This window comes from Mesoplodon densirostris, chromosome 18 (genome assembly GCF_025265405.1).
Source record: "Mesoplodon densirostris isolate mMesDen1 chromosome 18, mMesDen1 primary haplotype, whole genome shotgun sequence".
Lineage (NCBI taxonomy): Eukaryota > Metazoa > Chordata > Mammalia > Artiodactyla > Ziphiidae > Mesoplodon > Mesoplodon densirostris.
The window spans coordinates 26,149,010-26,173,519 of NC_082678.1; the positions used below are offsets into that span (position 1 = coordinate 26,149,010).

Sequence of the window (24,510 nt, forward strand, 5' to 3'; positions counted from 1 at the left end):
TCTTCATCCTTTTTACATTATAGTCCCATCCTCTGTGGAGAGACAAACTTGTACATATAGCATTACCCAGGCTTTATAGCATATCTGTGATATGACTTTAGGATAACTTATAACGGTAATCACTTATAAGGTAAACCCTGCTTATCAGCTTAATCAAATGGGGAAAGGAGGAATTTTGTTAGAAATGCAGATTTCCAGGCCTTGTCCAGACCTGCAGAATTAGGGAGGAAGAAAGTGAGGGGTAAAGAACATGTACATGAGGAAAATATACAGCAGAATGAGATTATATGTGGAAGGAGTAATTGGAAGCGCTTGATATTTCCCCTGGAGTGAAGACTCCCTCGGGGCTTCTCAGAGTTTCTTCCGCCTGGCGGTGGACGCGGTTCAGCATCCACCCACTTCCTCTCCGTTGCTCCAGACAGCAGACAAGGCTGCCCAGCCCTCGGGGTCTCCCCGCGCTGGGACCAACTCAGGCCCTGTGCGCAAGCCCTTCTCCCCACCCCGACCTTGGAAACCCTCTCACTCGTGGCTATCCCAACCCTCTTACGTCACAAAGAGATCAATTCCATTTCCTGAAGAGCATCAGTCGCCGCGGTAACTTCCGGGAAGTGCAAATGGAAACACACCCGCTCCCCAAAAGAGCGGAGCCAAGATGAACACCACCCAGCTAAGACTAGGGGGACGTCCCAGGGAAAGAGGGAATCTTCTCCGCGAGTCCGCCCCCAGGAGGCCAGACTTGGGACCTGTCGTTTAGAAAATTCCCTCGTTTCGGTCCCCCTTAGGGAGACACGCTCCCAGAAGGGCCGCCTGTCGGGGAAATGCCCCTTGCCTTTTGCCGCTAGCCAGAGACCAGAGTGAAACCGGAGGAAAGATGCCTCCTCCAAAGCTGGGAAGAAGGGAAAAGGGAAAGACGGGGCGATGAAGGCCAAAGGCGCGAAGTCCTGCCGCACGCAGCCGGCTCCGAAGGCGGCCCTCCGCGGCCTAGAGTCCCGGGCAGGGTTGGACAGAGGCCAAGGCACTGCCCCAGAGAGGAGAGAGATAGGTGGGTGGAGGGTGGTGGCCCGGGGCCCTGGGAAAGAGAGGACCTGAGCGGGACGCAGCTCCGCAGCGGCCCCTGAGCAGCACCCAGATGCCGGCGGGGGTGGTCAAACAACGGATCCCGGTCGCCCACGGCAAAACCCTGCCCCTGCCCTCCTAATGACTCTACCCGCTGCCCTGGCCACGGTTCCAGCGGAAATCGTCTGTCCTCCCTCCTTGCTCTCAGTCCTCTCCGGCAAGTGGCAAAGGGAAGGGGGCATTTCCCTGGACCATGAACCCTGATTCCGACCCCCAGCGCTGCAGAGAAGCCCCAGCTTGCTCGTCCAGTCTGGCTGATACTTCCAGACCCTGGGAGCGTGCCTCTTCCCACAGCACGGACAGGGAAACTGAGGCCTAGAGAGGGATAAAGTCACCCACAGAGAGCTAGGAGGTAGAAGTCAGGCAAATAACACCGCTGGGGCTCTGGCTTGGGAGCGCTTAGTCTGCCTGGGACGAGGGCTTGAGGCCAGGGGTTCGAACGAACCTTTCCCGGATCGAGCCTGCAGACTCTCGGGTTTCCTCTGGGGTGGTCCCCAGATAAGAATAGATCCCATTTGTTGGAGGTTTTATGGGCATAAACTCACTGAATTCCCACAACAGACAAACAAGGTAGGTAAGATCACCCCTATTTTACAGGTGAGAAAACTGACGCTCTGTGATTAAAATGAAACTTGCCCACAGCTGCATTGCTAATAAACTCGCCGAGCCGAAATTTCTCCAGAGCCTATGTATGCTGTGAACCTTGGATCCAAACCACTCACCCAGCTTCGGTGCTCATCTCCAGCATTCGCCTTGGTGCTTGCCCCCCATGGCCCAAAGATCCCTTTAGCTCTCAGGCCTGTAGGTATCCTGGATGACAAAGGAGCGTGGGTGCAAGTAGTCCCCCCGAAGGCAGGCAGTAGAGAGTAGAGAGGAGGGTAAACGGTTCTGAAAAGCCATAATACGCGGACTGCATGCGCATTCCAGTGGTCGGATACAGATGCCCGCGTCTTTCGGGACGCGCGGGGCGCGTCGGCAGGGCGCGCTAGGGTCGTGCCAGCTCCAGCCCTGGCTCTGCCACATTTGTTATGTGACCTCCACTTAGCCGCTTCTCCCCAGCCCTAGCTGAAGTTTTAGAGCTCCAGGCGCACGCAAAGTCGCCTAATTGAAATAGACTAAATAAAAGACTGCGGGGAAGCCTGGGACGCCCATCAGAGGGCAAAAATCTGGACACCTGCGGATGTGCTTTAATGGAGGAAGGCCACATGGCCTTGGAATGACCATAGCTAAAAGCTGAAGTTACTCTGTGCAGAGACAACACAGTTAGGGGCACTGCCAGAAAGGTCCCAGTCCAAGGCTGACCCAGGGCGCGACCTTACCCCTCCCCGGACCCTTCCACACAGTCCTCTAGCCGGTGGGATTGGAGTTGATCAGTCTGCTTGATTCTGGAGTCTGAATGGCCCTCTCTCCCCGCACGGAAGGAGACTCCAGGGTGGGAGAACAGGGTTGCCGGGCTGTTTGGAAATTAGCATCCCTTCAGTAGTGCAGATCCGAAAGAAGGAAACTGAGGCCTCCGAGGATTTGGAGCGGAAGGGAAGGAGAAGGCCTGTTTGCTTAGAGGAAAGTAGAAGGGAGGAGGAGTTTAGCAGACAAGCCCGAGATGTCGCAGTCACAAAAAGTTCTCGAGTGTGTTTTCTTTAAGGTGCAATTCACTGGGTGTTTACGCACCGCTCCGCGCTTGGAGGTCTTTGCTGGATGTGTGTGATGTGAGTGTGCAAATATGTTTGTACAAACGAAGAGTGGTTGCATATTGTGGGTCTGTGGAATACGAGTCTGTGGCAGTGAGTGACATAGCGCACTTGGGTGCATGTGTGCGCGTGTGCTTGAGGAGGATTGTTGCACACAAAAGTGAGTACACGAGTGCATGTGTATAGTGTGTGCATGTGTCACGTGTAGACATTCCTCCTTTATGTGAGCGGGTGTGCATGTACTGTGTGTGCAAAAGCATGGTACACGTGTCTGAGCCTGAGCTCATATGTGATTCGTGTGTCCATATGTGCATGTGAAATCCAGCGAAGTAGTCCCCCAAAGATCTCAGGTCCAGTCAGAGGAAAGGTGCAGACAGGCTGCGGACTGAGCGCCCCACGGCAGGCGTGGAAACTGTGGCTCCTTTGGCCTGCGGGTAGCAGGAGGTCGCCCACGGGGCGCAGGAGCCGCCCAGAGGCTACAGGTTAGCGCCCAGCTCGGCTCCAGGCGGGCGAGGCAGGTTCCACCGGGGTCCGCAAATTATGCGGAATGCGCGCGCACTGATCCCTGGTGGACAGTTCCGCGCTCTCAATTGTTCCTCGCGCACAGTTTCTGATTATTGATGCCGTGTGTCCTAGAAGAGACTGCTTCGGGTTATCTGCATATTTATTATCTTTACCACCGTCATTATTTGGTGGCTGTATGAAGATGGTGCCAAGCCCACCAAGACCGCCGTACCTCGCCTCCCCGAGGCTGCCCTGGACGCGCAGTGACCCACGGGTGCCCGAATCTTCCCTTTACGTGGAGCCACAGCGCCACCTCGCGACCACCCTGCCTCCCTCCCGTCACTGCCGCCCAAGGCAGAGCCTTTCCTGGTCCAGACCACCCAAGTTCCCACTCCTGGCTTTCCATTCGCTTTTCATGGGAGAAGAGTAGATGTTAAGGAATTAAGTAATGGGGTAAAAAAATGGAGAAGGAAAAAAGGGCAATTAAAAGTAAAAGACTGAAGGAGAGGAAAAATAGTAAGAAGGAGAATGAAGATAAGGAATCATTGACAAACAAAAGGTGGAAATAGGAAGTAAGTCAATGTGGATCGGGGAGATAAGGAGGACCCAGGAAGACTTGAAGAAAGGCTGCCAGTTCAGGCAGGATGAAGAGAACAAATGAGGAAAGGCAATTCTTACATGACGGTGAAGGTGCCGTTGTAGGCGTTAGGTTCTGGCTTAGGCACTCTGTGGAGCTTCTGCTTTGGGCTGAGACCAACACATGACAACGTCTCATTTTTGCAGGTACAGAGCTCACATATGCTGATGTTTGTGGTGGCATTCTGTTATGGCTGCTTCTTTTCTGGGGTATATTTTACACTAGGAATACCTGTGGATAATGAATACTGAGTTGAAGGTAAAAGAACTGTCTCAGATGGCCTTGGTTGCTGAGATATGTTAACTCCAAGGTCCACAGGGGGAACTGTGATTGTGTCAGGTTTGGTTGTGAAAGTGTCACCTCAGGGTGTTTTGGAGGGAGAGCTGTAGTCTGCTGTAGGGATGTAGAATGTCCAGCCTCCACAGTGGGTTCTGGAGTTGTGGTTTGCTCTAGGTCCACATGATGAACTGTGACGCTGGATGATGTTGAATACTGACTTTGATGCTTACTTGGAGTTGGAACTGTCACCTCCTGCTGGAATGGAGATTGAACTACAACGTCCTGAGGTGCCTCTTGAGGCTGGGTTGGGGTCTCCTGCATGATTGGAGAAGGTAGAGTCTCCATATTGGATCCTGCAGTAACGGTAAGCTCCACATCCATAGGTTGAATTGTGACTTGAGTCAGGTTTGTCTGTGCAAGTGTCAACGGTTCACCTGACTCAGCAGGTAGAAAGTAGCTGTTTGGCCCCTCCTAAGGAATGCAATAGCCTCCTTCACTGCCCCTTGCCTACGTCCCCTTACCTCCTTTTCTGAAGAGGCTAGTGGTTTGCGGCTTCCCTCTTAAGGTTAGCTACAAAGGCTGGGAAGAGAATGGATAGGAAGATTCAACAGGTAACTTCTTCCTGCTGCCGGCAAGGCCACGCCCCTAACTTATAACCACGCCTCTTTTGGGAGACTGTCGGGGTGGTTCCGGACCAGCCCGGCCTCCAGAGTTCAGTCACTCCTTTCGCTCTGCGGAGATCTCGAGGCTATCCTGTGAGTTGTAGTTTGTCTTCAAAGCTACCAGGGCGTTGGGGCCACGCACCCACATCCTTTCCCGTTCCCTTGAAGTAGTGCCTGATGGAAGTTGTAGTTTCTATAGAGATAAACTATTCTGTGTCTTTACAAGGTCAGGTCAACCGCACAAACACTCCTTGGGGTTAGAACAGAGGCCTAATAGGATGGATCTGAATAGCAAACAATAATGAGGGGCATACACTAGGGCATGCGGAGAAATAGGGGACTCTACATCTCACTTGGGAGTAGAGGTGCCCTGGTCATTTGAATCTAGAAGGGTTCTTGCGTGCAATTATAACTTCAGATAGAGATGAGACTGCAAGCCTAAAAAGGTTGCACATGACTTGCCCAAGGTCGGAGCTGAGCCAGAGAGGTGTTGGAAATGGGCTCTCCAGCTGGGATGTATCTCCTTGGAATCGGTGGTGGTAACGTTAGACAAGAACACGCCGATAGTGTGCATGTAGTGACCCAGGGATGGACATCTGACTCAGCGAAGGGACATATTAGTGTTGCCCACCTCAGACACACAAGTGGTGGCAGGGAAAACACTTTGGAATCTCGCAGCTTATGTGTGTATACAGAAGAGTTATCAGGACTGAAAATCAAGTCCAGAGGAAACCCCAGCTGGGCTAGGGCAAGGCGATGAAAAATTATCAGGGGAAGGAAATGGCTTTCAGCAAACAGTGCTATCATGGACACAGCTTAAGTCCAGGATGAAACTAGGAGCCAGAATAATAGGACAGAAAGATAGGACACCAGAGACACGCTCACAGATTAGACCAATGCATACTGGACCAGGAATTCTTACATTCCTTTTTCCCAGGGTTCTGTCTCCACAGTGAACTAGGCCTAAGTCCATGGGCAAGAAAATTAAGTGCAGACACCTCGAAAAAATTAGAGGTCTATGAAGGAGGGGACCCTCAGAATCCAGGCCTCAATTTGGGGAGCCTAAAACACAAGGTTTCCTACTCACTGACAAAAAGAGGTCTTCTCCCTCAGTAACCAAGAGCCCCAAACACAGCCCAGCATGTGGGGGCAAGTTTCCATACATGTGGTCGTGACTCAAGAGACCAGATGAGGAAAACTGAAGCCTGGGCTCTTTCTCACAGTCTGGGGAAATCAGGCATTGGACATCCATCCCTACATGTTACCTCCTCCCCAGAGGGTGGCTTCTGAGCCACCCTAAAAAGAACTAAGTTCTCTGCCCTCTGGGGGAGCTTTAAGATGCTAGGGGTGGGTGACAAGGAAAGGAAAATTGCTCTAAACTCTAAAGCACTGCTCTCCAATAGCATTTTCCATGATGATGGAAATGTTCTAAATCTGTGCCGTCCAATACAGTAGCCGCTAGCCCCATGTGGCTACTGAGCACTTAGAAGATCATGGCACTGAGGAACAGAATTTTTTTTCTGGCCAATCCATGAAGCTTGCGGGGTCTGAGTTCCCTGACCAGGGATTGAAAACCAGCCACAGCAGTGAAAGCACCAAGTCCCAACAACTGGACCGCCAGGGAACAGAATCGGATGTCAGGGAAATTCTGTTCCCTGAGGAAGAGAATTTTTAACTTTTTAACTTAATTTTTAATAGAATTAATTTTCCTTAATTTTAACTAATTTACATTCTAATAGGCATTTGGCTAGTGGCTACTGTAATTGACAGTGCAGCTCTAGGGCCTTGGGGATAACGGACTTAGCTAGACAGCGATGGAGGGAAAGCAGGGATAGTTCAGGTCCTCATCAGGCCCTGTGGGATGGGGCTGGGTTGGATGTCCTCAAAAGTCCACAGAACACTTCTCTTGTCTCTTTATTCCTCATGCTTATCTGTCCCCTCTTTTTCTAAGTTTCTCATCACACACTGATATCCCCACTCCTTGATGGTCTCCGGTGAGTTGTTGGATGTTGGAAGCCATCCTGGAGCCATTGCACCATGACAAAGTCATGAAGCAACGGAAGGCGAAACTGCAAGGCAGCGCCGTGCCAGGAAGGTGGACTACAGCTCTGTTGTTATGTTTTATGATAATAAATTTAAATATAGGGGCAATTTTGGGGGGATGTTGCTCCACGTGAAAGAAAAATTCCTCTAGGACTCCCCCTCCTGAAACTACCACAGAATGGGAAGTACCCACTAAAGCCCCGGGGAAATGGGTAAAGAATTAAGAGCCTGGAACTAAGGGGATGTTTTCATGAAAAACACCCTCTAGTATGGAGTTATGGCCATGGGCCGAAGTTCCTGATGATATAGGAAATTTATGGTTCTATTATAAACGAAGATTAATTATAGAAAAGCAAATGCTTAGAGCAGAATTGGTTGCTAGGATAGGGAGAAAACACTGTCTCAGTTGAAGGAAACAACGAGAAAGGGCATGCAGGGTACATTGTAAATATTTTCGTGGAACCATTGTAAAAGGTTGAAATATTTTAATAGGACATCTAGAAACTAGGGGATATTTTTTTTAAAAAAATCTTTATAGAACATTTTGAGGTTTGATTGTGCTAAGATTGTTTGGTCACGTACCTGGTAAAGTAATCAACTACAATATATAAACCTGTGATTGTAAACAGTAAAGAAGAGAGAGAAACATGCAATGCTGATACTTTAAGAAGTGTGATAGATTTATTTCCTTCGCCGATGCTATCCATCCCTCGGTTATCCCTGGACTCGCTGGAGCTGGACTCCGGCAGTTGGATGTCTCTCGGTGAAGGCGCCTGGGAGACAGAGCTTTGCACTTGTCCCTGCCCGCTGTCTCCGGCAGGCGTCAAAGACCACACGCCCTAGCCGGGTGCCTGAACCAGGACAGTAGGGCTTCCAGCTGGTTTCTGGAGGCGTAGACATCTGGCGATAGTTCTGGCAGGCTGGAGGAACTGTATCAATGGGGTGGTACACCCAGTCTTGGCTGCCTGTTCGCTGCAAGGAGGTTAGCAGGTCATTGTAGGCCCCCTGAGCCTTGGCAGAGCAGGAGTTGTGACTGGGTGGGACAGAAGTCCATGGTATGTGCTGCCCTGCATCCTCCTTTCGAGGAACTGTCTCAGATATAAATGACTTTTGGGTCTGATGTGGGCCCCAAACTGGGACAAAGTCAGTTCCCAGAGGGTTCTTGTGAAGGCCAGGGTTTGGGATAAGGCATGAGTTGTTATGGAGGCCTGGTCTCTTGGATAAGCCAGAGTCTTGAGTAAGGGGTGGACCCTTATGGGGGCCAGGATCTCGATTAATTCCTGTGTCCTTGTGGAACTTAGGGTCACGGGTATGATCTGAGCTCCTGTAAATTCCAGCATCTTGGGTAAGGCCACATCTCCTTTTGACTTCAGTGGCTTGGGTAAGGCCTGGATTCTTATGGAGGTCAGAATCTTGAGTAAGGCCTTGGCTCCTGCAGACTCCAGAATCTTGGGTCAGACCTGGATTCTTGTAGTCTCCTGAGTCTTGTGTAAGGATTGAGCCCTTATGGAGGTGAGGGGTTTGCACAAGGGCTGGGCTCTTATGGAGACCAGATTCCTGGCAAAGGACTGAGCTCTTGTTGACTGCAGAGTCTTGGGCAAGGTATGGACTCTTCTGTGGCCCAGAATCTTGAGTAAAGTCTGGACTCCTAGAGACTCCTGAATCTTGGGCATTACCTGTACTCTTGTCACATCCAGAATCTTGAAAAGGGTGTGGGCTATTATGGAAGCGAGTTTTTTGAGAAAGCCCTCGACTTTTATAGAGTACAGGCTCTTGGTTTTGTTCTAGATTCCTATAGACTCCAGAATCATGCATAAAGGCTGAGCTCCTCTGAATGTAAGAACTTTGGAGAAATGATGTGTTCTTGTGGAGGTCAGAGGGTTGGGTGATGTATGGCCTTTTAAAGAAACGTCCATGTAGAGTAGAACCTAAGATCTTCTGGGAGCCAGAATCTTGGGTAATGACTGGATTCTTGTGAAGGTCAGAGTCTTGGGAAAGGCTTGGATTCTTGCAGAGGTAAGGATGTTCGGTAAGGCCTCGAAGATCCTGGAGGACTGGATCTTGAACAAGGCCTGGGTTCTTGGGGAGGCCTGTGTCTCCGGTAAGGCCTGGGGTCCTTTGGAGGACAGAGCCTTGATTGAGACCTAGACTCTCATGAAGTTCAGGGGGTTGGGGCTAGTTTTGGGTTTGGGAAGTAGTGGATAACTGGGGAGGGATGGGGCCCTGGGGAGAGAGGACAGACTGAGGAGACTTGGAGGTTGGGGGAAAGGTGGGGGTTTGTATTAAGGTGGAGGGCTTCTGGTGGTTGCTGTGTTGATGAAGGACAAAGGATCTGGGAGAAACAAGAGGCAGAGAAAGAGTGCATGGGGGGGGCATGGTGCATGGTGAGCTCTGGGCACTGGTCACAGAATGGAAGCAAGGTTGAGAAGGTGCATCATCCTTGGAGTACACCAGGAATTTGGGGTAGACTGGAGTCTGGGGATCCATGTTTCTCTTCTCAGACTGGCAAGGGTGGAAGCTACAGTAAGCGAAGGTCTTGGATTGTACAAATTTGTCTTTGGCATCATTTGAGATCTTCCATTCCATATTCCCCAACTCCACGTAACCCAGTATGGATCCTGTGGAGGGCTTGGCACTGTCCCCACTACATTGCTTCAGTGTTTGCTCAGCTGTACCAGAGCTCACCAGACCACGCCCCTCTTGGGGCCTGGAGAGGGTACCCAAATCATTTCTGGACTACCCAGAGTTCTGAGTGGGACACACATGGAATAAGTTCTGCTTTATGCTGCGGGCATAGTAGACCACATGGCCAGAGGAGAGGCCTTGGCTGAAGGCAGACAAGGTAGAGGGAATAGAATCTAGGATGGGGGTAGGGGTGGTGGAAGGGACTGGAGTGGTCGTCAGGGCCATGACCAGTGCTGGGACAGAGGTTGTGGCAGAGATCGGGACAGTGGCTGGTGTAGGGGCTAGGGCAGTAGTAGTAGCAGGGGCAGAAGTTGGGGGAGGGACCAGAGTGTTGGCATGGGTATAGGTCAGATGAGCATGGGTCAGGGTGCAGAGAGAAGTATGGCCCAGGGACTGGGCTGAGGCATGTGAGGGGGCCTGGGCCTGGGCTGGGGTATGGGCTGAGGTGTGCTCAGGGCCATGGACCTGGGCAGGGCTGTGCTCAGGGGTGAGGGCTGGGGAGTGGGTCTTGGCTTGGGGGGTAGCGTGCTCAGGGGGGTGGAATGTGGATCAAGTCCGGGCCTGAGGTGGGGCATGCACAGAGGGGTGGTTGGAGGAGAAGGTCTGGGCCTTGGCAGGAGCATGTGCAAGGAGCTGAACTGGGGGGCAGGTCTGGGCCCTGGCTGGGGCCTGGGCTGGGTCATAGTCTGGGGTCTTAGTCTTGCTCTCTTGGGGCAGGCGGAGTGGAACCACGTCCACCTGTCTTCTCGTGCGGAGCTTGGAAGATGTCTCTTACCTGGAGTTAAAGATGGCTTGGGACTTTAAGGCTGTGACTGGAGGGGCGTCCCCAGCTCCCACTACCCCCTCCTTCCACAGTCCCCGTGGAGCCTCCGTGGAAGCCCAAGCCCGTCCACACTGAGACGGCATCCAGCAGCACTTAGAAGCCGTCTCATCATCTGTTTCTGGTATCCAGGAGTCAAGGTGGTTTGGGTGCCTGAGCAGGAAGCTCGGGTGATGGCGGAAGCGGGGAGGAACTCTTGAGCGTATGTTCTTGGGACCCATGGAGCAGTGCATGCACATGCGATGGCTGCCTACACAGCTGGCTTGCTTGTCTGTGGGGAAAGGCGAGATAGGACAGGGCCTGGGTTCCTGAGGGGCTGAGAATCAAGGCAGGGATAGAAGAAAGGGGACAGGCCCACATCCCCTGAGCCCACACTGGCGCCCACTTACCTTTGGGGAAAATACGGTTGAAACCTGCCCACAAGAATCTCTTCAGATGCATCCAGAGCTGAGGGAAGCAAGGGAGGGGGGAGGCCGGGATCAGGGTGAGCCCTGAAATCCAACCCTTGTTCGGCCACACCACAGCAGCCCTCCCATTTCAGCCCCTTCAAGACCCCAGGGCTCCCCCAACCCCACTGCCCAGATCCTGCCCTCACCAGAGTCACCACGTTGATTCACACATTGAGCAAGATGAAGCTGACCAGGATCAGAAGAATTGAGTCTCGTAGGTCCTGCCATTTCCTGGGGGTGGTGCCAGAGCACGGCTGGGGTAGGTAATGGGTTTGCTCAGCCATGGCCTGGTGTCTCAGGACTGCCTGGGTCCCCTGGCCTCCATATGTATACTGGGAGCCAGACTGGGTCATAATGGGGCAGGTGGTGGTGTCACAGTGAAGGAGCGGGACGAAAAGGAGGGCCCAGCGTGGCATTCCCTGGTTACCAGGGTCAGGTAAGCTGAGCCTGGACAGTCAAACAGGGCCCGGAGGCCGGCACACCTCCCCTCGAGCAGTCAGTCATTCGCTCACCACCCGCTGACTCACTTGTTCAAATGACACATTCCATCTCTTGGCCCCTCCTGAGACTAGGAAGACCTTAGCCTCAGAGCCCTGCGGACGGCCTGGCTGGAGTCCAGAGCCTCAGCCTTCTTCATGCCCTTCACTGGGTGTGGAGCTGGACCTGCCCAGATGTGGAACCTCCCAGTTTGGAAGCAGCCTTTTCTATGAGGCTCTTTGGGGACAGGGACAGCTGAGACACAGAGGAGGTGCCCAGAGACCAGTGGTTTGGAGTCTGCAGCTGCAGATCTACTTAGTGCATGGTATCGGACCAGGAGGGGCCTGCTGGCAGGACTGTGGCCACTAAACCAAGGGGACCCTCAGGCCAAGAAGGGGACACTGGCTTCATATTGCAGGAAGCCAAGGGCAGGGACCCAAGCTGGCAGAAGGAGTGGCGCTTCCAAGCCACAGACTGCCAATGTTTCCTGGACCCTGGTGCTCTTTATTCCTCTCTCCATGCCCTGCCGCTCCCCACCCACCCCCATTAGCTGCTGGCCAGTTCATTTTCCCAGTCTGGCTTCCGTGCAGGGAGGGCCTCGAGGCCGAGGTGGAAGGTAGCAGCGAGTTGGCCCGCGCTTGGCTTCCTGCACTTGCCACTTCAGCTCCAGTCTGTCATACACCTGGTAGTTGGCATTGCCCCCCGGGTTCCGGCTGAGTGGCATGAAGGTGGGCGGGGGTGGAGGGTGCTCGGTAGCCTGGACGTCAGGCAGGGTCTGGGAGGGTCGGAGGAGCAGCGCTGACCTGGGAGCCGGGGCCCGCTGGTAGAGGCCTCTGCCAGCACCGTGAGGGAGGCAGAGGCGGCCAGAGGGTGCCACACAGGCAGCATCTCTGCCCATTCGGCCGGCGGCGCCGCATCTCGTTGGGATCCAGGGAGTAGTTCAAGTGTCCTGTGGAGGGGCGCGGGCTGCGGTTGGGCTGGCTGTGAGCACAGCTGGGGAGGCTCCGTCCGTGGGCCGGGGGGGAGTTGCACTGCCAGGCTTCGGGCCGGCAGCCCCAAGGCACCAGAGCGGATGGAGGCTCAGAGCCCTCCAGACCACGCCGCCGCTGATCCCAGGAGACATACGGGAGATGGCCCCTTGTGGGGTAAGTGCTGTGCCCTCCAGGGACCCATGAGGATTAGGGGGCAGCCATCAGGGAAGTGGTGGAGACGAGGTCCACTGGTCAGTGTCCACGTGGCCCTAGATGCGGGATGGTGAGCAGGGGGCCCCGAAGGACTGCAGCCTTAGCTCGGACTTGGCCTCCACATGCTTGGGCATGCAGTGCAGCTCGGGCGACAGGTAGAGACAGGGTGGTGGCAGGCTGGCCAGGATTCCACCCTGGCGGGCCCAGAGGCCCACGTTGGAGGGAAGGCCCATCTGCTGGTAGAGCCCTCCCCAGCACCCCCACGGGTACTTTGGCTGTGGGAAGGAAAGGTCGTCCTCCTCCTCCAGGTAGAAGTCCGGGTCCTCCCAATCAAAGGAGGGCATCGGCCGCAGCTGTGACATCCCGTGGCTGCGATGCGGCCTACGGAAGCCTGAGCGGCTGTAGGGGAATTGTCTGCGGATCTTCGGCCTCCGCTGGTGGGTGCAAGGGCGGCGGCTGCAGCTGCAGCTACAGTTGAGGAGATGATGGTAGGAGGACGAGGAGTAGCAAGTGGGCCGGGCCATTCTCACTTCCACAGGGTCCAGGGTGCAGTGGACGTGGATGTCTTGGGGCTTGGCTGGAGGATGTTTGGGGGAACTTTCACAAGCCTGTGAGATTTCATCTGTGGGAAGCGAGTCCATGAGGGCAGGGCAACTGTCAGAAGAGTTCAGGGTTGGGAACCTGGGGACCTTGGTTTCTAGGGCTCTGGGAATGGCGGGGGTGGGGGGCCCCCTACCTGTCTTCTGTACTTACTTTTCTGATTAATCCAATACATGGCCTTGTCTAAGGCATTCTGGAGCCCATGCCATATCTGGGGTGGGGTGGGGTGGGGTGGGGTGGGTGAAAATGAAGGCCAGGCTCTCTACCCTCACCCCCATTCCCAGCCAAGACCGTTGCTGCAGACGGAGGTGCAGTCTGCAGCTGGTTCCCACCCTCTGCCCTCTTCACCCCTACTGGTGGTCCCCAACCATCGCTGACCATAGTTGCTACGCTGATCCCAATGCTGACAAGAATGACAATGCCCAGCAGCAGGAGTAGTTAGTCCTCCGCATTCTGGGTACTTTCTTGGTATTGATGGCAGCACCCCAGGTTGTCATACCAGAGCCGGTTTTCCATGGTGGGGGGGGCGTCCTAGGGCCACCTGGACCGTGGGATGCCCCCTGCCCACCAGCCCTGACCCACAGTGAACTCATGCCAGGACCTGGGGACACCCACCAACAGGTGAGGGAGCATGGTCATAATGAGGCAGGTTGCAGGGAGTCACAATGCAGAGGTGGCCAATCTTTCATCCACTCAGCTGGTCCTTTAGGTGGCCGTCTCTGCCCTCAGCTCCCACTACATGGAGCCTAGTCCCCAGAGTTCAGTCTCTCCTTCTGTCTCCATGGGGCCTTGCTTAACTTGATTTGCAAGCATGGTTGCTACAGATGAGAGACAGTCTTCATAGTGACTGGATCATGCATATAGGATTTCCTCCATTTCATTGTTCGAGACATTAGGGCAGCTTATGTAGCCTGTTGGGCTTCTTAGAACTAGCCTGTAGTTCTCTAAAAGTTTCAAGAGAAGCCAGAAATCCAAATTTCTCTGTGAAATATCCACATTTTAAAAGTAGCAAACCAGTTCAAATTTTAAACTCTGCTGGCCAACAACATGGGCCAAACAAAACACACCAGTTTGTAACCTCTGATGTATACTGTATAATGCTTTTGTTCTCATCTTCTCATATGATCCTCAGACTAGAGAGCAGATACTATTATTCGCTTCATTTTACAGATGGAGAAACTGAGGCACAGAGCAGTTTAGTAGCTTGTCCAAAGTTTGAGCACCAAAGCTGGAACTTGAGGTTTTTACAGTGTGCTTTTTTATCCTCATTACAAATGCATCCTTTTAGAAAGAACCTTTTTTTATCCTAAAGATAATACATATTACAAAATACAATAAACTACAGAAAGGTCAAAACAAAGAAAAAACGACCACTAGTCCCAACATGCAAACATAAGCACTATTACTTAGTGTATTTCCTTACAGAAAAAAAATTTTCCCTATTCATTCAATCAGAGGTACCGGCTGTATAGGTTAGGATCTGTGCTAGGTGCTGGGGATATTACAGTGAACAGCCATAGTTCCTGCCCTCAGAAGGCTTACAATCTAGTTCTTGTTCTTTGTTCCATTCATTGCCAACCTAGATGTGAATATCCAATGGAGCTTCTTCAAGAAGCCAAAGAGTAAATAAGCGGATAGTGCATTTCAGGTGGGCCCAAGACCCCCAGCTGCCCAGTCCCACTTGGGCTTCCTCCCTAGAAACGAAATGAGGAGAGGATTGGACTCCTAGTGAAGCAGTTAAGATGCAGAAAGGGATAGGACTTGAGAGTACTATCAAACTCTCAATTCAACTGGCCGAGGACCTCGGTCTCGGTCCTCTCGTCCTCAAGGAAAGGGGTCGGGAGGGGGCAAGTGGTACGTGGCATCCAGAAAGATGACGAGGGTCCACAGGAAGAGGCGGTCCACCACCATGGCCACAAACTGCCAGTCCTCCTTCAGCTGGGGGTAGGAACAGGAAACTGTTCCTGAGCTCCAGACCCCCAGGGAAGGCGGCCCAAAGGCCCTGTACCGCACCCAGGTCCTCCAACCACGGCTTTGAGACAAGGCCGGGCCCGTAGAATAGCAGAGAGCGAAACTGCGGGCGACGGATGTGAGTAAAGAACAAGTCGGAAGCCAGGGGGCGGGACCAAGTGAGGCAAACTTCCAATCAGAAATAAAATCGAGTGCTGGGGGCGGAGCCTAAGTTTGCGGGTGGAGCCAAGGCCACCCAGGCCTTGCCTTAGCCCACCCTCTTTGGAGTCACCGCGTCGTGGTCCTCCTGTTCCCGCAGCTGTTGAGCGGTGTAGCTGATTGAGGAAACGACCTCCCGTAGCTCGGGAGGCAGGCCCACAGCCCGGCTTGGACCATCGATAAATGGCCGCAGGTCCGGGGCAGACGGTTCAGGCTGGAACCTGGAAGAGGCGAGTCTGTTTGGCCACGACCGTGGCGCAAAGACGGCCTGTGCGGGTGCTCTAGGCCCCGCCCCAATTCCCTCCTCCAACGCCCATCCAGGTTTCAAAACGTGAGAGAGCCCTTTAGGTTCTCTCCGACAGCGGCGACCTCTCTAGCCTTCCGCAATTCCTCCTATTCCCTTACGCTTTAGTTCCCATCTCCCCGCAAAGTGGGCAACAGAAGGGGTACTACAACTCCCATGATGCTCAACCACGACGTCCTCCGGGAGCTTAGGACGCCTGCCTCCGCACAGTCTTCTGGGAACTGTAGTTCTCCCTCTCCCTTCTACGTGGGGGATGGGGAGTAAATACTACCTGTTGGGTTTGGGGAAGAGAAAATCTTGTGATGGCTTGCGGATGAAATATTCATCTGTTCCCCGACCCCAGCCACTTCCTGGAGAATCCCTGAGAGGTATAGGAGGTGGCTCCGGTATCTGGTCTCTCTCAGGTTTGGGTCTCTTCAGACCCAGATACGGAGGCAGTTTGTGGATAAAGATCTGCAGAGTAGAAGAAGAGGCGTCTTGGAGGGGGCTCTTATGCTTTCAGACCAGAAGGGAAGCCGCCAACCACCCCCACGGCACGTGCCCATTCCTGCGCATGCGTGCATGCGTCCCACAGATGAAATGCAACTACACAGCCCAAGAGTTCTTAAGTGGGTTAGGAGGCATCCTGACTGGAAAGAAAAGTGCTGAGGGCTTCCACCCTGATAGTACCTAACCCTGAGAATGCTTCCTTGGGACCCACGATGGGCAGTATTGATGAAGAGAGTCTGGGATCTACGCAATGTTAATGATGGGAGGATAAATTTAATTGGGCAACATTTCAACACCCAAAGACCTTGGCACTTTGACACTCTACCAGGAGTTGTAGTTCTCCCTCAGGTCTGTGAAAGGGAAGGTTGAAAGTTGGTGGGAGGGAGGAGCGATACCTGGACAAAAAGCCAAATACTAGGATTGAGAGTTAACACAGGTTGGAGAGGAGATCTTCTTACCTGACGGACCCAAAGGGGCATTTGGTGGGTGTGGGGTGAGCGATGGTGCAGGTTGAGGACTACGATGCTAAGGATGACTGAGAAGGTGACGAGGACCATGGTAAACATGAGGTATTTGGTAATGATGGGGACAGACAGGGAGGTCTCAGGCACTTTGTCTGCCAGCAGCAGCAGGAACACAGTAAGGGTCAGCAGGGCAAAGATCGAGAGCCCCATCTTCTCTCCTTGGGGGACAGAGGGGTAGGCGGAAGGATTAGGCTTTGCCAGAAAGCAATCTCCCTGGCATGATCAATGACGTGTTTCCAGCCCACTCAAGGACAGGCTTTTGGAAGGGCCAACTGCATGCAAATAACTCCTACATTTATACCTCCAACCTGGACTGATTCCCCTAAATTCCACACTTGTATCCACCTGCCTACTTAACCTCTCCATTTGGGTGTCCAATAGACATCTCGAACTTAACATGTCCAAAACTTAATTCCCTCACCACCGACTCCCCCCACAGCCTTCCTCAGTTCATAAATGACAACTCGATCTTTCCTGTGGCTCAGGCCAAATTCCTCGGAATCATTCTCAGCTCTCCTCTCTCTCATCCCATATGCAATCCATACCAAACCCTATTGGCTGTACCTTCAAAATATATCCTGAAACTGATGACTTATCCCATCTACCACTACCATCCTGGTACAAGCCACCATTACCTCAGATCTGAGTTATTATAAAGGCCTCCTCTTTGCTTCATCCTTTGCCCCCCTGCTGACTGTTCTCAACAGAGCAGCCGGATTGATCCCATTAAAATGTAAATCAGATCATATCACTCCAGTGGTTTCCCATAGCCTTTAGCATAAAAGTCCTTACTGAAGTCTACAAGGCCTTCCCATTTGCTCTCTGACTACATCTCATACTATTTTCTCTCTTGCTTACTTCTTTCAGTTATTACTTCATTGGTTATTTCTTGAATATGCAAGGCACACGCCCACCTCAGAGCCTTTGCATTCACTGTTAACTCCTCCTGGTAATTTCTTCCCACAGATATCTACCAGGGTCATTCTCTCACTTCCTTCAAGTCTTTGTTCAAATATTGATCAAACATTCCCTTTTTAGTGAGGCATTCACTGACCATCCTATTTTTTTTTTTAACTTTTACTTATTTATTTATGGCTGTGTTGGGTCTTCGTTTCTGTGCGAGGGCTTTCTCTAGTTGCGGCAAGTGGGGTCCACTCCTCATCGCGGTGCGCGGGCCTCTCACTATCGCGGCCTCTCGTTGCAGAGCACAGGCTCCAGACGCGCAGGCTCAGTAATTGTGGCTCACGGGGCTAGCTGCTCCGCGGCATGTGGGATCTTCCCAGACCAGGGCTCGAACCCGTGTCCCCTGCATTGGCAGGCAGATTCTCAACCACTGCACCACCAGGGAAGCCCCTGACCATCCTATTTTTAAATTGCAACCCCTGTGATAAACCATAGCGGAAAAGAATATGAAAAAAAAATATATATCTATAAATGCGTCACTTTGCTGTACAGCAGAAATGAAACACAACATTGTAAATCAACTATATTTCAATAAAATTGTTTAAATAAATAAATGAATTGCAACCCCTACCCCCATTCTCATCCTCCCCAAACCCTTTTCTTGTTTTTCCTTCTTAGGAATTGACCTCTCCTAATATACTATCTAGGACTACCCTGGTTGCACAGTGGTTAGGAATCCGCCTGCCAATGCAGGAGACGCGGGTTTGAGTCCTGGTCCGGGAAGATCCCACATACCGCAGAGCAACTAAGCCCGTGCACCACAACTACTGAGCCTGTGCTCTAGAGCCCGTGAGCTGCAACTACTGAGCCCAGGTGCCACAACTACTGAAGCCCGTGCACCTAGATTCCGTGTTCCACAACAAGAGGAGCCACCGCAATGAGAAGCCCGTGCACTGCAACGAAAGTAGCCCCTGTTCACCACAACTAGAGAAAGCCCCCGCGCAGCAACAAAGACCCAATGCAGCCTAAATTAATTAATTAATTAATTAATTAAAAAAATAATAATATACTATCCAATGGGTTTATTTATTTTGTTTACTGACTCTCTCCCCCACTAGAATATAAACTCCACAAGAGCAGGGATTTTGTCTGTTTTATTCACTGATGCATTCCCAGTGCCTTACACATTACAGATGTTTAACAAATATTGTTAAATGAATGAATGGACCCACCCCTGTAGCAGGAACTATATAGCAAATCGAAGGATCTGAAAATGAAACCTAGTATATAAGAATATACCAGGTGGCTGGTTATTACTGTGGCATACAACAGGCACTGAAAACTTCATGGAAGGTATTGAAATAAATAACTATTATGGTGTGTTCTATTTTAGTCCTGTAATATTGGGTCCCAAGATTCGCCTTGCTCCAGGAAGAAGGAGAAGTTACATGTGGAAGTGTGTTCTAGAGATGCATCACTCTCCTTCCCTAGACTGAGAGAGGGCTTGATTACACAGAGAAGGAAAGCGTGTGTTTTTTGTTTGTTTTGTTTTGTTTTTCAGGCCACAGCAGTAAAAGCCCAGAATCCTAACCACTAGGCTACCAGGGAACTCCCAGGAAAGCATGTTTTGAATATGAGTGTTTAGGATATCAGTCTCTGAATCAGACCAGTACTAAGCAGGGTTGGAATAGCAACACTGCCTCTCTCTGTGTAATGTCAGGTGAATGACTTCAACTCACTTAGCCTCTGTGAAACGGGAAGACAATTCAGTACTTACCTCACAGAGTTGTGAAGATTAGAACTGAGTTAATATATGTAACACATTGTTTGTATTATCTTATAGCAAGTACTCAAAATTAGAAAAGACTATACCTACACTTACACAAAGCTTACAGAGTACCAGGCATAGTTCTATTAACTCAGTTAATCCTCAAAATAGTCCTATGGGGGAGGGACAACGACTGCCCTATTTCCAGATCAGGACACTAAGAGATTAAGGAATTTGCCCAAGGTTACTCTGTTAGCATATTGTGCTGTCTCCCAGAGAAATGTTGGCTATTATTTCCAAGGGAGATAGGAGGTTAAGGGACTAGTAAGCGGCATTTGACAAGTGGGGGAGGGAGGATGCCAGGAATGGGGAAAGGGAAAGGAAGCGTTAGCTAAGCCTGGGAGTTTGTTGGTCAGAGGAGTGGCAGTTCGAAGGATGAGATCCTAGGACTCTGAATGGAAGAGTTCAGAAGTTACTGGGTGCAGAGAAGTGAGCAGCAGAGGGGAGGTAGAGCTTGAGGTTGGAGGGGAAATCTGGATGCAGAGGCAAAGGCTCTTCCTGAAAGGAAAACCTGGGTCAGATTGCTGAAGCACAGTTCATGAAGGCTTCAGTTGGCACGAAAACCTTCCCTGTATTATAGGCGAAGAGGAAGAACCTGAGCAATTGGTAAGAAGGAGTGCTGGGCCCCTTCCCCTCTTACCTGCATCTGGTGGCAGGTAGAAGACGAAGATGGCCAGAAGAGTGATGAGGATGCGTGGGGCAATGACGTTGACCACGTAAAAGAGAGGCTTCTGACGAATGATGAGGTAGAAGGTGACTTCTTCACGCCGTCTTTCCCCCCCTCCCCTAGGATCCACTGGAGGCTGGATTAGCTGAGAAGGCTTGTGAATAATCTCCCATTGACCATTCTCGTGGGGGGCGGGGGAGGGAGAAGAGAAGGTGACACAGATGTGGAACCTGTCTTTGTTGGTGCCAGATACGGCTTTCATTTTTTTTTTTTTTTTTTTGCCTCACTGCACCACTGCGCTGCTTGTGGGATCCTAGTTCCCCAACGAGGGATTGAACCCGGGCCCTCAGCAGTGAAAGTGTGGAGTCCTAACCACTGGACCGCCAGGGAATTCCCAGATATGGCTTTCTCTGCCACATCCTAGAGCAGGGGGGACTGATGTAATAAGGGGCTAGCTACGGTCCCTGGGCTGGACAGCCCATCTCTAATAAATCTGAGCAAGTCTCAATTTCCATAACCATAAAATATAGACAGTTACACCTATCTTGCTGAACCCACAGGGACTCACTGATGGAGTATATTTATCAGCCTGTTAGAAACTGGAAATCATAAAGCCCATGGACATGGGAGCCATGCCCACTCACCAATAAAGGTGTCTTCATGAATGTGCACTTCCTGCCGCTCCTGCCCATCGGGACCCAAGCCGGTCTGCAGACTGACTTCTGAGTTGTCATAGCTATAGGAACTGAACACCATGGTGCAGTTCTGCCAGTCAAAGGGGAAGTAGGTGACCGGGATGGAGTGGAGAGTCACTAGAGCTGCCAGAGAGCTGGTCAGGGCTGGGGGAGTTGGGGAGGTCACAGGGCAGACAGGGGTCAGAGGATATGGGGCACTAGGGAGATAGGGACCACCAGGGGAAGATCCCAGAGAAGTGGAGTCACAGAGGAATAAGAAGGTTATGCGGGGAGGTCATGGACAATGGAGGGGGGCGGTCACTGAGGAAGACTGGAAGTCAATGAAGGTGGACAGAGAAGATGAAACTCAACGGAAAATCAGAAGGGTAAGAGAGACGTGAGGGTCATGGGGATAATGGAGGAGGGATATCCGAGTGAGGCTTTCTAGGAGCGCCTTGAGCTTCCCAGGTGGGGCCCGGACACCTGGATGCTGCAGCTGCTGCGACAGGTGCCCGGGGGCTGCCAGCGCACGGAGCCGTCGGAGGACACCACGATGCTGATGTCCAGAGCAACGTCAACATTTCTGTCGTTGCTGCAGGGAAAGAATCTTCTCATCTGGGATCAGGCCCCTCCCTCCGGAGGCCGCGCCCCTCCAGAGGTCCTGCCCTACCTCCCAGACTTTGGGAACATCCTTACTTGTTTAGGAGCACCACGTCTGGTAGCCACACGGATTCGGCAGTGATGCGGAGTGAAGCGATGCCCTCGTGCTCCTCAGGGTCCCAGCTCAGCCTGTCGTCAGTCCACTCCTAGGGAAGCAGAGGCTGAGGGGCCGTCTGGGGCTGGGGGCTGGAAGAAGTCTTGGGATGTGCGAAGGAAGCCCAGGCAGGGAATGCAAGGGAGGAGAGCCGCGCAGGCATGGTCTGTGGTTCCGGAGGCCGGGGCTCTGTTTAAGACTCCAGCTACACTCTTTGGGACCCTATCAACTAATTTCCCCTTCTCTCTCATCGGGCCCCAATTTCTTTTTTCTGTAAAAACGAGGGGGTTGTACGCTAGCCTCTAAAACAGTGGTTTTCAAACTACAGTTAACGACCCTTTTCATAGGTCCGGAATCAAATGAGTGGCCCCAAACCAGTGTTAAAAATTTTTTAGAATGAAAAATGCATGGAATACAGCTCCCATAGTAAAGACAGGTATTGTTTCCTGAAGCTTCTGTTTCAGTTATAAATGTGTTTTCTGAGGTCGTGATGAAAAAAAAAAAAAATCTTACTGGGCGGGACATTCGAGGAAATTGTAAAGGCAGCGGGACGCCCGCCCTTTCCACCCTGCGGGGGTCTCCGTACCAGGTCTAAGGAGACCTTTGTGCTCATCTCCTCATCCTTCTCGTTCTAGAAGGGAAAAGTTTAAAGGGTAGATATGATGGCAGTGTAGAGAAATGAGGGGCTCGGTGGGTAAACTCTCCCTGGAAACTCCCCTCTTTTTCTGAGTCGCACCCTCTTCGGTTCAAGCCCCACCTCCTATAAACTGCGTTGGCTTAATCTCCGCCTCTATCTCATAAACTTCCTGCTGGCCATACAGCCAGCCCGTTCATTTATCTGTCCCAGCCCCAGCCGGAGTGAATCTTTGCCCGCTGTTGTTTATTGACCCTGTCCGGCACCAAGGTCCGTCCCAGCCTGTGACCCCGCCTCAAGGTCCGCTCTCTGGCCTGTCCATCGGCCCCAGCTCCACTTTGAGATCCACCCACAGGCCCGTTCATCATCCTGCCCGGCTCAATCCTGGCCCGTCCAGCAGCCACGCCCACAGCTTGTCCATTGGTCCGATTTCGACCCAATCTCTACTAACGGCCCGTCAGTCACCCAGCCTGGCCTCGCCCCGGACCCCGTCCCCAGTGGTCCCTTGGTACCGTCCTGCCTAAAGCCACGCACCCCAGCCGGCTCGTGGGCCAGACCTCAACTCCCCGCGTGCGCCCTCACCAGGCTGATTAATTGCGCTAGGCTGAGACCAATGCTGACCCCGATGCGGTCTCCCACCTCCCGCGCCGGCCTCACCGAGCTATCATAGCCCGAGAAAAGTTTCTCGCGGACTCGGCTGTCTGCCTCCGAGCCGCGGGCGCCTGGAGGAGGAGAGAACTGAGTGAAGCCCTGGTGCCCGGCCACGACCTCTGGCCCTGTCACTGTTCCTTTGAGGCCCAGACTTACCCGGGGCGAAAGGCGCCCCCAACGCCCCCAGCAGCAGCACCAGCGCCCCTGGGGTCATAGCCCGCCGCGTCGCTCAGTGAGTCCCCTTGGGTGAGCCGCCAGGACAGCAGCGCAAGGGAAGTGACGAGGTGCCCAGGAATGTGCACCTGTTATTGGGGGGCAGCCGCCACCCTACCCGCCCCGCCCCTGGGATTTCATCCCTCCCCGAGCAACTGCCAAAGCCTGCTACCCACAGATGGCAGACAACACTTCAATTGTATAAATCGTCTTTAATTGAGAAAGCATGGAGTGGAGACTGGTCCCCCGGGAGCAGAGCCTTTTTGGGTACCTAACAGCCAGCTGAGGTAAAGCAAGTTCTATTCAGTGAGAAGCTGGAGGGGTGTATGTGGTCTAGAGACCAGGAGGCCCCCACCCTCCTTGGCCTGACCTGTAGGGGAGAAGGGTGGGACTTATTGCTGAATTGGTATCTCCTCATTTGAGGGGGCTCAAAGCTATGTCCCATTTGTCTTTTTTTATTCTAGACCCATTACCCTAAAGACCTCAGCTTTAAAGGGGACCTGGAAGGAATTCCTGCTGAGGTAGCTAAGTGTTCATGTCCCCCCCCCACCCAGGCACAGGTCCAGCCATGCCATGGCTCTGGCCCCTTTCCCATCCTAGCTGCCCTTCTATGAGCCAGGGATTCCTTGCAAAACTCCTCTGCCCTTCCTCAGCCTCTGTTCCCTGGCAGGACCCCGGCTGAGTTGCAGGAGCTAGAAACTGCATGTAAAAAAATAAGGTTAGCATTCTATAGGAAGAATAAGATTTTTGGAAAATTGTCTAGGGAAAACAAGAAGTGGTTCTTGATCCATCCAGAACTTAGTTCTTTGTGAATCATAGCTGGCTCCTTTCCAGAGCTCCTGCTTAACAGGTATCAATAGAGAAGGTGGGAGCGTGGGTCTAGAACTCTTAATCTAGAGCAATAACATGCCTATATAGGCTCTAGTTCCATCCTAGAGGGAAGGGCTGAGAGTCGTGGTCTATGTCCTAGAGCTGAGATTCAGAAGGAAGTAATCCGCTCGACAGGAGGTGTGCCGGCCTCCGGGCCCTGTTTAACTGTCCAGGCTCAGCTTACCTGACCCTGGTAACCAGGGAATGCCACCCTGGGCCCTGCTTTTCGTCCCCCTCCCTCACGGTGACCCCACCACCTGCCCTATTATGACCCAGTCTGGTTCCCAGTATACATATGGAGGCCAGGGGACCTAGGCAGTCCTGGGATGTCCGGCCAGGGGTGAGCAAACCCATTACTGAGCCCAGCCGTGCTCTGGCACCACCCCCAGGAAATGCCAAGACCTAGGAGACTCAATTCTTCTGATCCTGGTCAGCTTCATCTTGCTCAACGTGGGGATCAACGTGGTGACTGGTCAGGGCAGGATCTGGGCAGCGGGGTTGGGGGAGACCTGGGGTCTTGAAGGGGCTGAGATGGGAGGGCTGCTGGGGTGTGGCCGGACAAGGGTTGGATTTCAGGGCTCACCCTGATCCTGGCCTCCCCCGTCCCCTGCTTCCCTCAGCTCTGGATGCAACTGAAGTGATGCTTGCGGGCAGGTTTCAACCATATTTCCCCAAAGGTGAGTGGG

At 52.5% G+C, this 24,510-nt stretch overlaps 2 protein-coding genes and 1 pseudogene across 2 annotated transcripts; all 3 read right to left on the minus strand.

Moving 5' to 3' along the window:
* Positions 1-7,643: 7,643 nt before the first annotated feature.
* On the minus strand, positions 7,644-10,875 carry LOC132479133 (uncharacterized protein SPEM3-like). Its single transcript, XM_060082719.1, is given in 3 exon segments — positions 7,644-10,142; positions 10,455-10,705; positions 10,824-10,875. Coding segments are annotated over 3 exon segments (2,802 nt in total).
* Positions 10,876-11,525: 650 nt separating this feature from the next.
* On the minus strand, positions 11,526-13,660 carry LOC132479134 (uncharacterized protein SPEM2-like; annotated as a pseudogene).
* A 1,308-nt stretch (positions 13,661-14,968) lies between these two features.
* On the minus strand, positions 14,969-22,955 carry LOC132478619 (acetylcholine receptor subunit beta-like). Its single transcript, XM_060081899.1, has 11 exons — positions 22,898-22,955; positions 22,673-22,812; positions 22,043-22,087; positions 21,399-21,508; positions 21,187-21,294; positions 20,675-20,821; positions 20,002-20,213; positions 16,565-16,788; positions 15,889-16,070; positions 15,387-15,534; positions 14,969-15,082 (listed from the first exon to the last, which is right to left on the minus strand). The coding sequence occupies exons 1-11, from the start codon at positions 22,953-22,955 to the stop codon at positions 14,969-14,971; spliced, it is 1,488 nt and encodes a 495-aa protein (XP_059937882.1).
* Positions 22,956-24,510: the final 1,555 nt, after the last annotated feature.